The following is a 16,276-nucleotide window of genomic DNA, read 5'->3' as shown; positions in this document are numbered from 1 at the left end:
TTCCTCTTCCTTTCCCTTTGGGCCAAACTGACACTTTGCAGCCAGATCTAGTTCTTCCCTTCCTCCCCATTTGTTTCATTTGGAAAGGTCAGTGTCTATTTATTTGTATTGTATTTATTTGTATTTGTATTAACTGAGATAAAGCCAATTTGGCATGTGTGGAGAACAGACAAGGCACTGTTTACTCCAAAGGCCTGCTGAAGAGGGGAAGGTATCACTGTTCACAGATGGGGAGTGGGACCGGGTGTAGGCCGGGTAGTCTCTCCCTGCCTGTGGACACACGCCCCAGCTTGTGCAGGGTATGATAACAATGCCTTTGTCACCACCTCCGCTATTATCTGCTACCAACCACTTGCGGCCTAAACTAATGTCAAGAGCCTGACCCACATCAAAGCTGCCTCATAAATCAAGTGAAAGGGGAATTAATATCTACAACTACATGCTGATCAGGCATGAGGACTCCTGATGGGGGCCTCCACTATTTAGTTCTCTAAATCTGAAGGGTGGAGACCTTTGTCACAAGTTTTCATTAATTTCTTTTCCCTTCCCTTTTGAAAACCTAGTCAGTGAGTTGAGCCCAGAGGAGCATGTCAGAGTGACATAGGTTCTGGCTACTGATAAGGACGTCAAGAAACCTAATCACAATAGACATGCGCCTTAGAAACATATAAAACGTGACAATAACAACAGCTCTTTGGAGCTCTCTCTCAACTAGTCTGGGACCCCCCTTATTGCGTTCTGTACACTTGAGACCCCCCGCCCGACATGGAACAGGACGTATTACCCCTGCTTGCTCTGTATGTAGTGTAGTGTGTTATTTTTACCCTGTTAAATATGGAACTTACTATATTGTTTAAACTCTCTTGCTTAAGAATACTGGTGTACTTAATACATATCTGAAACCTGATAACCGCCTGGCTGTTTGGTCAGTGAAGCGTTAAAAGGAAAATACATGTCACCCTGCTGGCCACGAGTGGTGTTCGTGACAGCATGTGCATTACTGCAGATAAACTCCAGAAAAATCAGCCTTGCCAAATACAGTCTGGCTAAACAGCTTTGCTGAACACATTCTTGCAAGCCCAGAGAGACCAAAAAAAGTATCTGGTGATCAACAGGGACAGACGGCCACTCTTCATTCTCTTTCAATTTGCTTCAATAAAAACATGTTGCCCATCCTCTAGTATTACTCCCAACTATACATATTACATCTCATACATCCCTTTTTAGCATAAATTTGATTTTCACCATCCAGTATATTTGCATCTTGTCTATACAGAGTACTTCTGGACGGACTGTGGTTTTTGCTTAATTGACCAGATGTAATAGCTGATGACCTACTCCAGCTTTGCTAGCAGGCTGCACAAAAAGGTCCAATTCCACAGTTCTTAATTAGTCAACATTCAGCGTGAGGGTATGGGTCTCACCTAAGCCAAGGTTAAGCTAGATTTTGATCTCAATTACCCTGATAACAATTGCCAGAGAGATTACCCAGTACTGAAGAAGGGAAGTCTCGTGCTCTAAAAAGATCAGAATTTGTCAGGCCTCAACAGACAGCATATCATATCTTGGTTGGCATTACACTGCTTAAGCTGACTAGAGACATGACTTGCCAATCTGGAAGATTTGCTATTAACTGTATTCCTAAAATGTGGATGTCATTTCACAAGGTAGAACTACCTCTTCTCATTTTAACACACAATGTTTTTGATGTTTGCAATAATACATGTTTATTACAGTTTAATTTTAAGAAAATATATGTAGCCCCAACCAAGAATATAGTTTGCATTACATTGTGCTCAGGAAAAAATGGGGAGAGGAGGAAGGTTGTGGGGAAACCAAGACAGCACCAAGGAATTCTCCCAAATGCTAGCTAAATATAACTCAAAATTAGTCACTAAAATACCCTTTAGAAAGTAAAATTAACAGGAGTAAATATAATAGTTGCTCAATAAACATTAGGTCTGCACCTCATGCCCCTACCCAGGAGGGCAAGAAAAATAAATCAGGACAGAAATGATTCAGCCAATGTTCTAATACATCTCCCCAAACAGCAATTAATTACAAACAAAGCTTTACTGTGAACAGAGTACTTCGACATCTTAGATTGCTAGCAAAAACTAACGGAAGAAACTGCCAAACACTTCTACCAAAGTCAACACCAAAGTTAATAATTTCTTATCTCCTGGACACACTGCAGTCCATCAAAACCTAACCCCTTCACTTCAGGTGGTTTCCCATTTTATACACCATTTTAGAGTCAACTCTGTCACCTGGGTCTAATATCAGTCAGAACAACACATAGGGTTTGCCTTCAGTAAACTAAATTCTCCTCTTAATGTGGTTTGCATTTCTTACACAGATCTAACTTTACGTTCAGTCCTGTTTCTGCAGAGCAACTACATTTCTAACAATTTCCTATATTTGCTGCTCTTAGCCCTTGCCTTTTACTTAAATCAAACCACCATTTTCTTCCTCATGCAGAGCATGTTTTTTCCTGCACAAAAAGGGAAAAAGCCCACATATTTTACATCAAACTCCCTTTCCAAATCTGCATTTTTTGAAATAATTACAAAATATTCTACTAATTGCAGGCTATAACTGTAGGACCATGGAACTTGCATTGCCACAGCACTCCACTGACAATCATGTCCAGCATCAGAAAAGGACACAATAAAATCTCTGGCCAAATGAGGAATATTGTAAGCAACCAAGAGAAATCAAACATGCTCCTGGATTCTAATAGGTACCCTGGATTAAAAACTAGTGTTGCCTATTAACATATCATATAGCACAAGCAGTATTGAAAATCATAAAATCATTCCCTGTTTTACAACACAGCATTCACCCTGATAAACTAGAAAATGTCGGAGGATGTCTCCGTATTGCACTTAAAAGTAAAGCAGTAACATTTTCCCTGCCTTTATTTTAAAGGCAAGAATCTGAACTTTAACGCCACCTTGAATAAACTCTAATTAACAATTTGACAAATATAGCCTTTCTGCTGATCTTGGTGTGTCCGGAAACAACTGCCAACTTTCCCAAACTTATTTACAGTTTGAAGCTATTTCCTTTAGATTTCTCATAGACCATTTGTGAAAGGATGATTATTTATGAGAAGCTCATTGCAAGCAGACATTTCCCCACCTGATGACATTATTCAGGTGAAATTTTTGGAGATTTGGAGCAGGTGGGGAATTATGTTTTAGTAATTTGAAATAATTTACTTGTACCTTAATGTCTCTAATTAGTTCAAGTGAAATGCAATAAAATCAGAAAAAGTTTAAGTCTGAAGTTTGAAATTTTTCTTGACATGTATTCTCTCCTCTCCCTCCAAAAATAATACCTTTCCATGGTGTTTTTTGGGAGGAGGAGAGAGGAGCTTGGAAATTCATCTTGGTTCTGCTCAAAATCTTGCTTTAAGCTTTTGCCAACAAGTAAAAAAAACCAATTTGCTTAAACAGGTCAATAGGATGGTGAGTTTGTTCCCTGATGGTAAAGAGGTCTGAAGTTTGGTTTGGAAACTTTGGGGGAAGAAAAAGATGGGAAGGAGTGCAAAATTATTCTGGAAAATGTCTGAGACCAGGATATTTTTCACTCTCTACCTTAAAAGCAGATGACTTTTAGTTCACTTTTCTCTCACATGGTTTTGAGTTACATCCTGACTCCTCTTACGGTTACATCACATTTACTCATAGCATCTAAAAATTGCTGTGAGAATATGTAGAAGCCTGTTTTCTTCCATTTTAACCAGAAAGGGTGGCAAATACTAGTCATGCCTTCTGTCATGTCTCAATATATCTTAACAGGACCACAGCTACATGGCTAAACATCTAGGCTCAACAATAAGAAGTGCGTATCTATATGTCCTCAGGGATAGGACTCCTGAATGCTTACCAACATGCAGATCCATTTTCAGTATAAGATTTGGCCCATACCAGGGGAGGAAAAGGTTTACAAGTCACCATGGCCTTCAGTGTCCAGCCTGAGCCATTGCAGTCTGGTTATTCAGAGGTTTATCCACCCATCCCACTGATTTCAGCTGGACTAGAGTGATCTGCATCTCTGAACTCTAGACCCTCAGTGTCCTCAGCCACAAAGCCAAAATTACTGGCTAATACTGAAACTTCAGGCCTACACATAAAGCTGTAGAAAGCTGGTAATGCACAGAGTAAGAATAACCTGCTATTGTTAATATTTAATTTATACCTACCTCTATATGCAGACGCAATGCTTTGCCTCCTAAGCAGCACTGCAGATCACGATAGGTAACACAATGAAGCTGCTGTCAGAAAAAGTCCAATTTTAATAGCAATCACACTGCATTATCCGATAGCTCCAGGCAACGCCACCACTGTACATTTGGGAGATGAGGTATAGATGGGATCTCCACTCTCACTGCATGGAGGCGGCATGATGGGCCACATCTTGTGAAGGAAATACCCCTGAGGAGCCTTTCCATCTGTCCCGTGTCATCGCCCGTCCTTTAGATACTGATAATAAACCACCAGCAGTTTCTCTCCAGGAGAGGAAAGATTTTACATTCTGTGTAATATTTCATTTCTGTTTCAAAACATGTAATTCTAGAAATCGATAGCAAAAACAAGACAGACACAGGGGGGAAGAGTAGGAGGAGGCACGTCTGGCAACTGGAATTGTTGCTTCCCGGAAAACTCTGCAACTTCAAATTTTGTTTCCATAAACTGAAATGAAAGTCAGAATGCTGCAATTTTCCACATAGTGACTTTTTTTTTTTCTTTTAATGTATTTTTCCTTTGGTCTATCAAAAGAAGTGGGAATACAATCAAACAATGTTTTAGAAAAAAACTACCAACGGGGTGGATTAAAAAAATCAGTTGAAATATTACATTACAAAAATGGTAAAACAGAATGTCTAACACCACCAAAACCTTTTAATCTTTTCACTTCGAACAAAATTTGAAAATCAAAGAATTGATACAAAAAGTTTGTAGCATTTTTCAGTTGAAAAGCTCTTCATCAGAAAATGCTGAACCAGCTGTAATAACTTTATCTACACAAATTACTCAGAAGAAAAATATTCTATTTTGTATTTTTCACATGCAATAATAAGTGACTTTTTACATATTAAGGCCTGAGATACTTATTTCTACATAAGTCTCCATTCATGCATAGCAAACTTACTCTATTCCATAAAATATAGCAAGTTTCCCATTTGGTTTTGAGTTACTTTATGCTGTAAGTTAATAACTGGTTTAGGGTTGAGGAGAGAAATCTTCTGCAAGCACAAAATGGCTTTAGCCCAGGAGATTGATGTGGATGGAGCTTGCTTTTATTTATTTATTTATTTATCCCGGAGGAAATATTTTTTCGATTATATCAACATAGCTGTGGCCCTTTACATTCCTGTTACATCCCCTGAGCATTTCAGAGTATAACCCATATTTTCTAAGTGGTTTTAAGCTTCCGAATACTTTTGAAAGGAATATTCATCTCCACAAAAATTGCTTGCCAGTTGCTACTAAACTAATAGAAGCCATTCTTCAAAGCAAAGGCCTGAAAAATTTAGTCTAGTATTTTTCTAGAAACAGAGAGAGAGATAGAAAAATATTTCATTTAAGAATTCACTACTAGTAAGTCTCCCTAAGCTTTTAAGCCTAACAGGGTTTCATCAGACAGAGGTTTACAGAATTCCTCTGGGCTAAATACATGAGAATAACAAACCAAGCCACAGAAAGTGGTAACTACAAAAAAAAAAAAAAAAAAAAAAAGTGTGTGGTGGTGTGGTGGGGGGAGTAGCAGTGAGTAGCAGTTGTCAGCAATGAAGTACCCATCGATTAGTAGAATAATATTTCTAGAACTGGTCCTGGAATTGCTTTTTAGAACTATTTTAGAGTTGGGACATCATAAAAATTCATCATTCTCCCCTCCTTCCTCCCCTCCCAACAACAGCTAGCCACCTCCTTCGCAGCTTGCTTGGCAAGCCTAAGGGGATCCAGGGACCCTGAAGTCCCAACTCCTTAGCTCATGCTGTCTCTCACGTTGTCTTCCCAGTGCTTCCCAGGTCCTCTCTCCCGATCCTGCCAACCAATAAACTTTGGGAACAGGCCTGGGAGCTGGGAAGCTGCTGGAGCAACCAGGATCATAACTCCTTTCTAACCAGCAATTACCTCTCTGAAGGAGCCCATCTGGTACTCCGCAATTTTCTGTGAAAGGATGTAGGACACTGCTGTGGCTAGGCAGAGTACTAGGTTTTAATCCAAACAAAACCAAATCTGAGCTTTTCCAAACTGAGATGGATTTTCAAATCCATCACAAAATAGAATGACCTCTCTGAACCACCCAGGTAGGGCTTTTTGATATGTTAAAAAAGAAGTATGTATTTTCAGTGGTTGCTGCCAATATCTTTGAGTGGCATGAAGTTTACAGCTCTACCAAGGGTTTCAGTTATCTCCAAGAAACAAAGAAATACTGTAGCAACAAATCATAATAAGCATATCATAAAAAAGATTTACAACTGCTACTCTGTGGCACACTATAAGCTTCCTACCAGTCTCAGAGGTAGGGATAGAAATTCACTCCAGCAGGGCAGCCTCATTCCAGCTGCGCGACAGGAAAAGCACTCTCCATAGACTTTCAGCATTTACTTGTTTATTTAGCTTGCAGAGAGCTAGCAGCTGTGGACTACATCGGAGGAAAGCTGAGCACACGGGAGGCACAGACCCAGCAACTGCTTCCTTGCAACAGGCACAACCAAGTGAAAAGGCAGCAGATCTGTAGCCTAAACAAGACACAGCTGTCACACTGCTTCTCTGGAGAACGTATTGACACAGAAAGTGGTGGATCCAACCTCCTTTTCCCCATACCTCAGTTTCCCTCACTCTCTCCACTGAAAGAAACCAATTCAAAGACTGGCAAGTCGTAGCTCTATTGCTGAGATCTGGAAACTCACTAAAAAAGATAACTTTCTAATGTTATATTTGCACGACAAGTTTAACAAATAAAAACTCCACTAGGTGTATAACAAACAGCAACAAATGAATAGCCTGGTGTGAATGGCTAAACAGCAACTGTGAGGCTTAAAGAGTGTTTATACCTTTTATTTAAGAAATTAAAGCAACATGTAAATCAATCATCTCCAGATGGTTGGCTTTCCTTTAATCTACAGCAAAATAAAACAGATCTGATTTCATGTACGAAAGTCAATATAATAAAATGATTATTTAAAATCAGTTCATATATTAATTAAAAATACAAGAAGCCTAGATCAGTATTACAAATTCCCAGCACTTCGTAAGACTACTCTTATCCCAAAACACCTTTCCTGAAAGACAACAAACCATTTCTAATATTCAAAACACAACCAGAATTGACTAAGTCATGTTATCGGCTTCTGTTATTGGGCTTACATTGCTTGCCGTCAGTAAACTTCCTTAACTTGAAAGTAACCTGGATACCTTTATACAAACTGCCATCACCCCTTAGCTGAGCAGACTGAAACTGAAGTACTTCTAGATGAGAATTTGAAAGGGATGAGGAATTACTCCAGATAATTTGCATCAGGGCAACTGAGGTAAAATTACAGTTCTCTAGGCACTTTTCCCTTTTAATGTAACCCAGCCAAATTCTACCAACATCAAGGGAATTGATCAGTTTGAACTTGGATCTAAATACAGGCCAGAAGCTGCCATTTCAAAGAGTTACAAAAAAAAAAAAAAAAAAAAAAAAAAAAAAAAAAAAAGACTGATGCCAATAACATTGGCAGGTCTCTAAGTGTTACGCGAGCAAAGCAAGTTTTCCTCAAGATTCACCTCTGAGTTCTGCAGCACTGCCAGCTCACATAGTGTCATCACATATCTTGCCAGATTTGATGTTTTATTTAAAGTGCCAGCTTCTGAGGACACATGATTATGTAAGATTCTCAGTCCTTGTTTAACTAAGGGAAGTTTCTAGCTGTCAGAGTTTGAAACCTAGCTTTATGAGCATGATCAGTGACTAAAATACAGAAATCACCTTTTTAAAATAGCCAGCCTTTATCGTCATTTTAAAAATCAAGAAGGGCATCCCAATCTCATCACTTTCTTTTATCTGAAGGGATGCATCCTGGAAAGTGACAAGGGAAATATTAATACACACCTCACTATTTCATAATTTTCAGAACATAGAAGTAAAAAAGGAGAGGAGAGCATTCTGTATTGAGAAATGAAGATGCACTATTTCTTGACACAAGTGTTTAGCCCATTTACATTCATCTGCACCATGTTACCATTTAGTATATTAATAATTAAAGTGGAAAGAACAAAGTTACTAACCTGCGGGAAAAGAGAGTAAGTTGCATTGTCAATAGTGAAAGAATATAACAATTCCCCATCAAACCAGAGATTCTTTCCCATGGGGGAGTTCTGCTTTGTCATGGCAAAGAGCTGACCAGGGTCACAACATTCTTCCAGGAGTTTCCTAAGGAAGGCAACAAAAAGAGAAAGAGATGCATTAATCAGAGCTTTGCCACATCATCTCTAAAGACCATCCTTAACTGACAGTCCAGGTACCTGAGCCAACCATTTTCGCAGCTATCTGATGAACAATAGCTGATTCTACATTGCACATCAGAACAATAAATACTAATAGAGAATCCAGAAAATGAGAATATTTAGGAATTCATATTCTGATTTAGTAACTTCATGGGTTTGGGGTTTTTTTGTTTTTTGTTTTGTTTTTTAACTTGCAGAAGAGCCACAAGTCCTATTTTTATTCTGGAAAGTCTTAGAAATAGCCAGTAAAAAATGTAAGCCATCCATTCACTTCTGAGTGGCATAAAAATGAGAACAAGATTTATCAAAAGAAAGTCTGTCCTTTTCAACCAATTTTTATCAATAAAAATCACCAGTCTCCAACACATACAGAAATCAGAGAACCACCTCTGAAAATCGGATCTGAAGCATAAGAAAACTTATTCATAAAGAGTAGTTGTGTAAGTTAAGTATGGAAACATATGGCATTCCTCTCCAGTTACTAAATACCCTTGTGCTACTATCACAACAGTATTAGAGCCTGCCGTCTAAATGAAGTCCAACTTGAGCCATCCCAGTTCACTATATATATTTTGTGGTTATTACACTTCTTGTTTCCTCACTGAAACTGCTTATCTTCTTACGTATGCACTTCCCCAAAATAATTGTTACTGAGCTTGACTAGGAATTTGAGACCTAGCTAGGTGGTTGAAGCTTGTATTGAGCAAAAATTCTATAACACAGCCAGCTCAGCAATTAATATCCTAAAACTAGAATGATGAAAAGCTCTAGACATCTGCAAAGTAGGAATACAGTATCTTTCTAAAGCCAGCATGGGAGTATCTCTCTAATAGAGGGGTGATCCTCATATCAGTGTTTAATAGATATATGTTAAATCTCCATTATAAAATGTCATTACAGCATAGTGATATATTGATATTTATTATTATATAAATTTGTTATTTATTTTAAAGAGAGTCCTAAACAGACTGAACTCATTTCCAGTGGCTGCAGAAGAACTGAAGGTAGCATGCAGAGGAAAAACAGTTATTAGAGACTAGTTGTTATGGACTGCTTAAATGTTTGGTATAACTCTTCTCCCTTGCTAAAGAGGAAATTCTATTCAAAAGCAAGAAGTCATTCACACAAATGTTTATTTGTCATTCACACAAAAGTTTCACAACTACTTTTCTTCTGTAAAAATGAATACTAAAAAGATCAATATTTTCCCCATCAAAAATTTTATTCTCCATAAATTCAGTTTTCTGTTACTGTGTGAATACTATTTTCCATACGTATTTCAGCTGAAAAGTGATAGAATATTAGAGTGGATTCATTTTAATCTTTGCAAAAAAGGAAATAAGTTGAAAATGTTGCATGGCAAAAAAAAATGTCTAGGACAAAACTGTTTCTGGAGCTATTTATCCTTAAACTGCTGCTTGCAAAGCTGTTTTGCCTCCCTTCTGACCAGAATACACAGTAATGTTACCAGAGAGGCAATTTCCTTTCCTAGACACGCCATGGGTTAACCTACACCCACCACAGAAAGGCTTCACGTCATCCTTCCGCTGATGCTCAGATAAAGCCTTCACCTCAGCACTGTGAAGATGAAACTAAAGGAAATTTGAAATCCCTCGCCAAATTACCTTTGCAAAACAGGCTAAGGCAGGCAGAGCATACAATATTGTTCCAGATAAAAGATAGGTGAGCAAAGACTTTTCTGGCTTCCCACAAACTCCAGTTTGCAGCCTTTGGCAAGCTATTTAACTCCCTGTCAACTGGAAAGAAATTCATTTTTGCCTCACTTTCCCCTCCTTTTCTTTGTATTTTCTATCCCAGTGCAATTTTTTCAGGAAAGTGACTGCCTCTTACAGCAACTAGCATAAGGCAACCCAAGATCAGCTGAAGTCTCTAAGAACGACTGTATTAAAAAATTAAAACTTCCAAGTGAAAGCCTACGACTCAGTCCTTCACTGGAAGTGTGGTCTAAGCAAGAAGCACAAAAATAACAGATAACTTGCAGAGAATGCCTTACACTAACAAACCTTTCCTTAGCCAGGATAAACTGATGAGCTAAGGAGCAGCTCTTTGTATTTTTTCCCCGACCATCTTACTAGGAATATATACCTCCCGTTTCCTCTCCCCCAAAATGCATTCTTCCAGTTTTCACACAGTCCTTTATTAATAAACCTATTAGGAAAAGCAGTGGGTGTCTCCTGGAAGGTCCAGAGATGTGCAGGTCACTAGTTCAAGCATTATGCATCTGTATATATTAGCACAAAAATCTCGTGCACTCACATGTGCTTTATTCTGCAGGATCACAGGGTCTGAACAGATTTGCTGACCTTGATTAAAATGTATGGCTAAAATATCATACTAGAATTCACAGAACTGCAGCAGCTTTTAGCCAAGGATTTCAACTCTTTGCAAGCATCTGTTCATTCACAGGATGAAATTTTCAGTCAAAAGTACATTATTTACCTCCAATTCAGTGGAGACCTGTGTAAGAGGGGAATTAAATGACTTCAATATTGGTATTTAAAAGGTACTTGGGGCACTTAGCTCTGAGAGCTCTTACGAGACAAACCCTGTGTGTGAGAGAAGCAGAACAGTTACTCCGAGAATCTCACTTCCGGCCTCTACGATTTCAGCCTGAATTGGGGCACCAGGCAGGGCATCAACACTTAAGCGGCCCTCGCACATCAACTTAAGCAGCAACCTGTGCACAAGGCGGGAGCCGAACAGCAATTTGGAGATGTTAGCCATATCCTCATGGTATACTTTGCTGAGGATTTTTATCAGCAGGTGTTGCACATCGAAAGAGGCAGAGTGAAAAAGCTGGGGCTGAGCACCCTACACCCACAATATAAAGTGCTCATGGGACGTACTGCAGACTAACTCTGGTCTGGTCCCACAGAGAGAATGCCTGTTAGCGGCTGTAGCATACCGAGTATGTTACTGAAGGGCGATAACTGGGGACAATCAGGAGATTTGCCTCCCGAAGCAACCCTTCATCACCTGAAACCAGAGAGGATGGCCAAACCTCCTGGAAAAGTGTAAACCTAAATTCATACACAAAGGCAATGGAAGACTCTGATGAAAATCTCAAGCTCCTTACTCTTGGTCTTAAACCAATAAACTTTCAAGTTTGGAAGCCAAGCTATGCTTAAAGTTATTCTGGTTTGACTCCAGTCCCAGCTAGTAATGGCTCAGTAACTAGTTCAAGATGGGTTCCTATTGGCAAATACAACGTCTTAAAGCAGAAATGGGCGCTTCCCCAGCATGGCTTGTCACCCAGAAAGTTACATCATTACAGCCCTTTAGCTGTGGCTTCTCCGCAGATGCAGAAGGAGTCCCTGCACCCCCAGCACAACACCACAGCTTCTCATCAGCTCCCCATGGCAGGCTGAAGGGGCGACGCTGTGCCACAAGTGGCGTGCAAGCAGCGCCGGCACCGCGCCACCCAGTAGCTGCTCAGTTCTCCTCTCCAGTTCTTCCTTCCTTAAATTCGTGCAAGAGGGACGCACAGCACCGAGGAAAAGGCCAGGTTGGTGGGCCACTGCTTGTCAGACAGCAGCAAGAGCAGGGCTGCCCCATGAGGGAGGACTGCAGCTTAGCTGGGGCTCCTGGAGCACTGGGCAGAGGGTGTGGGTGTGAGTGTGGAGGGGGATCCCAGGTGAGGCTGGTCAGCACTTTTAAGGACTACTGTTGTCCTAAGGGCCCTGACATTGCAACAGTCCCTTTTCTGTCCAGAAAGGACAGCAGTTTTGCAACAAAACCCATCCCACTCACTGAACCTGCACTAAAAGCAGGTCCCCACTGGGGATGGCAGAGCAGTGCGCCAGTGTAAAAGTGAAGGCTTGGCTGCACACACTGGAGAGAAGAAGAAGCTACAGCATGATGCCCTCGGCAGGTGCCAGCAAGCACCAGCAGTCTCTATGCTGAGCAGGAGCACCAGCTTTTCATTCAACCAGAGTTCGAAAATGATAACAAGAAACTTGAATTATTGCTACTATTACTATTCCGTTACAGTTTGGCTTTAATGGCAGCATTAAAATAACAAACAAGGCTCAGGTTCCAGTTTGAGATAAAAACAACTATTCAAACCAATTGTTTCAGTCAGATTCCGGCTAGCTCCCTGGATTTAACTGCTATAGCGCTAGCCTATGTTCAGTGATTACAAAGCTGAGCCATGCGTTGACAGCACAAGACCAAAGCACTCGGGCTGACAAGACCTCCTTTTGTTCACATTTCAGCTCACATTCACCTCAGCTTCCCATGTTTTTCTTTGGGATCAAATAAGTCCGAACACTCGGAGAAAAATGAATCTGCCTTTCGAGTTTCAGCTGGCAGTTAGCCAAAACCACCACTCCTATCCACATAGCCATGGATTTGTAGCCCAACTGAATCCCAAAGTATGGGTGGTCTTCTGGGCTCAGTAGAGAAGGTTTGGACAGCTCTTTCTGAGTCGTATTGCTTAATTGCTTCTCTCTACATATCATGCAGTACAGGCAAGAGGCTATACTGATAGCCTCTCAGACTTCTGAAATAAATCAACACCTATTTCCCAGCACATGCACACTTGAGGGACCCTGTGCTGGCATCCCTATCAGAATTACTTAGGGATTAGTAGCAGCAGCGGCTCTGAAACTGGACTGGTCTGACCACTTCCAATACCTCAAATTTCAAAATTAATCCCGAAATTCTCTTAAATCTTCAAAGTAATGTGTCCCTAAGAAAACATGCTGCAAGAATTTTTGGTGGCAGAAGAGAAACCACAATCACTGATAAATGGTTAAAATCTTTCCTGTTACCAATTTGTGCCCAATTCACTGTTTGAATTTGTCTCAGTTCAGCTTCTGGCAAAAGGCTTTTTTTTTTTGACACCCCCCTTTTTTTTGAAAAAAAGATCCCCCTCTTCTCAAATTTCATTCCCACCTATCCTTCTGATGAGTGGAAAAGCTGGAGTTTCCCAAAACTGTTGTTTAGAAGAAAGTTCTTCACTCCTTTCATCATTCTTGTGGCTATTCTCTCCTCTTCAAAATCCACCTCTAAATATTCCAAACCTGGAAAGAGTATTTCTAGCGCAGTCACCCCCTGCCAACTACAGGGACAAAATGACCTCTCTGTTATTACCCATGTGTTCCACATCTGAAGCCAAAGCACACCGAATTGATCAGCTGTTTAGCACCCTTTTTCATTGTCAGTGCTTCTCTGGATGGGGGCATCCATCTGTAACTGCAATCTGAACTCTGGTTTACTGAATGTGAGATTTCACATTTGGCTTTATCAAAACTTAGCAAGCCTAAGAGGTCACTCAGACTGCTCTGTATCACCCGCCTTTCTCCTGGATCAATTTCTGCCCTGCTCTTTTTCTCAGCTGCAAAATTTATCAACAATATTTAGATGTTCTCTTCCAGATCACCAATTCAAAAAAATGTGAAGGGTCAAGAATTGATCTGTGCAAGTTCACATTTGGACACAACCTGAACTCATCCATTCAGTAATGATCACCAACTAAGAACATAAAAAAAAAAAAATCTAGACCTGTACCCTGTTTCCAACAATGGCTAATGCTTACAGATAAAAACAGTCCTCTTATATAGCCACGTAACGTCTAGCAAGCAGTGCTCTAGGCTCTATGGACTTCTTGAACTACCAGCTGTATGTGGCCCATGGTAGTGGAACTATTCTCTGCCTCTATTTTTTCTTAGGACTCATTTATACTTTTGGCCATTCTTTGTTCTAAGCTGGCAGCCTTTGAATTTTATGGCTCTAGGGAAAGCTACAAAAGTCTTTCAGTAAAACAGCACAGCACCATTGGAATCAGTGCGGTTGCATCAATTTATAGCACCAATTTATATTCTCCAGTTTGAGCTTGGTTTCTGAATATATTGTAAAAATAATCATTACTTGGGTTTGGTCACACACATTGTACTTTCCTTTCCCACACAGCTGAATGCAATACTTATAAGTTGGGGTTAGCTTGAAGAAGCCACTGAAGCTTTGAAATTCTCACGGGGTTCAAAGCATCTTCATATTCAAGGGCTTCAAAGCCTGCTAGCCTGCACCTTAGGCAGGACAGAAAGCAAAGTATGAGGAAACTTAAAGCAGAATGTAATGTTCTTCTCTTATGGGAGTAGATATCAGACACATAAGATCCTTGCTTCAAATATCGAACTGCCCCTGTGCCAAAGCTGTGGTAAGAACATGGGTAACCGATATGAACCAGGGAGACAGAAGGAAGAAGCTGGAGCCTTCCAAGCACCATCAGATGCTAACAGATACACTGAAGGACCTCCAAGTCACACAACACAGAGCCGCATTGTCTTTCTCCTTCACATCAAAAACAAAACTGGCTCCAGCCCTGTCAAGTATTTTGGCATCACTGCTCTCTATAGCAGAGTCCCACTTGAAACGAAATTTAAAACTACCCTTAGCACAACTATTCAAGAAAATGACCTTAAAACTGCCTAACACCACCATGGACAAGCACCAAAGGAACAAGAGAACAGCCAAAGCAAATGCTTTATTATCTTTTTTTCTTTTTATGAAGCTTTCCGACAACTTCAGTGATCCCTTTAGCAATTCCTGGTACCTGGGTTTTAAGAGGTTCATGTAACATTTCTCCTTTCCTCCCCAAGAGAAGAAACATATCAGGATAATAAAAAGGTCACAGGCAGAAGCAAACTGGGTATTGAACTGCCTATGGCTACAATCTGCATTAAAGGAAAGAGGTTGCAGAGGCCATAGATGCTTCTCAGAATATGAACAATTCATGGAAACCACATTCATTAGCCTAGCAGGACAGCTGTATGCGACTTTTTAAAGAGAGAAACATAAAAATTCTAAAACAAAATATTTGGACAATTTGCTGAAAATTGTCAAATTAATAGTGTTAGGGAAAAATGAAGAAATTAAACATTTCCACCTTTTCTCCATGGTCGGTGCCCTTTGCTTTATAACTTTCCTTCAGCTTTTTTTTTTAATGCCCAAAAGGAAACAAAATATTTTATTTAACCTGAGAATATCATATCTCTGAGTTTGCTATTCCTTTAAAAACATAATTGAATAAAATATTTGGTGCCACCAGGAGCATGAGCCAATTCTTTCTGGGCAGAGGCCCACAGCATGGGAGCCTCAAGAGAGATGACCTTGCATGATGCTGGAATTCACTGGCACTGCACAAAACTGTTCCTTTGCCTTGCAAATATCACTGCCACTAGCCCCTAAATATGACAGCCAGGCTTGAGGGCCCATCCCAGGGAAGACAGAGGGTCCATCTCTCACTTCATTTACAGTATTTGCAAAGTAAACACCTCTATCCAAGCCACTCCGGGGCTTCTTTGTTTTCAGCGGAGATAAACAGCTTCTTTTAGGGTGTGATTCATCTCAAACTAAACAGACACTTTTTTCCTCTCCAGTGACCATAAAGAGAGTGACTAGCCTAGAAGGAGACATCTATGTTTGGCAGACAAATTCCAGCCCACAAAGCCAGACCTACTGCTCCAGGCTCTGGGAAGCCCACCAAGGCTTCCGCAGTGAAGGCAAACTGCAAGGGAGGGATGGTAGCTTCTTCATTCCCCCCCCCCCCCCCCCCCCCCCCGAGCACTTCACACAAGAACTTCCCATTTGCAAGCAGCCTCTTACGATGGTCTTCCAGCTCAACTCCTACAGCTCTCACAGTGGGCTGTCAGAAGGATGAGGCAGCATTACACTGTAAACTAGTAGTTTCGTCAGAAATTCAGAGGCAAAGGGGAGCTGGGAAGGACAAATGGATTAATTGTTTT

The 16,276-nt window shown here is 40.4% G+C and overlaps 1 protein-coding gene across 1 annotated transcript in view; it reads right to left on the bottom strand.

Annotated features, from left to right (window-relative positions):
• ST8SIA1 (ST8 alpha-N-acetyl-neuraminide alpha-2,8-sialyltransferase 1) overlaps positions 1 to 16,276 on the bottom strand; it is a 134,942-nt gene that overhangs the window by 96,475 nt on the left and 22,191 nt on the right. The window contains exon 2 of the mRNA XM_026092689.2: positions 8,289 to 8,433. Within this exon, the coding sequence (XP_025948474.2) occupies positions 8,289 to 8,433 (145 nt within the window). The remainder of the gene's footprint in view (positions 1 to 8,288; positions 8,434 to 16,276) is intronic.

The sequence above is a fragment of the Dromaius novaehollandiae genome, chromosome 1, assembly GCF_036370855.1.
Source record: "Dromaius novaehollandiae isolate bDroNov1 chromosome 1, bDroNov1.hap1, whole genome shotgun sequence".
NCBI lineage: Eukaryota > Metazoa > Chordata > Aves > Casuariiformes > Dromaiidae > Dromaius > Dromaius novaehollandiae.
This window is presented reverse-complemented; position numbering and strand designations above follow the sequence as displayed.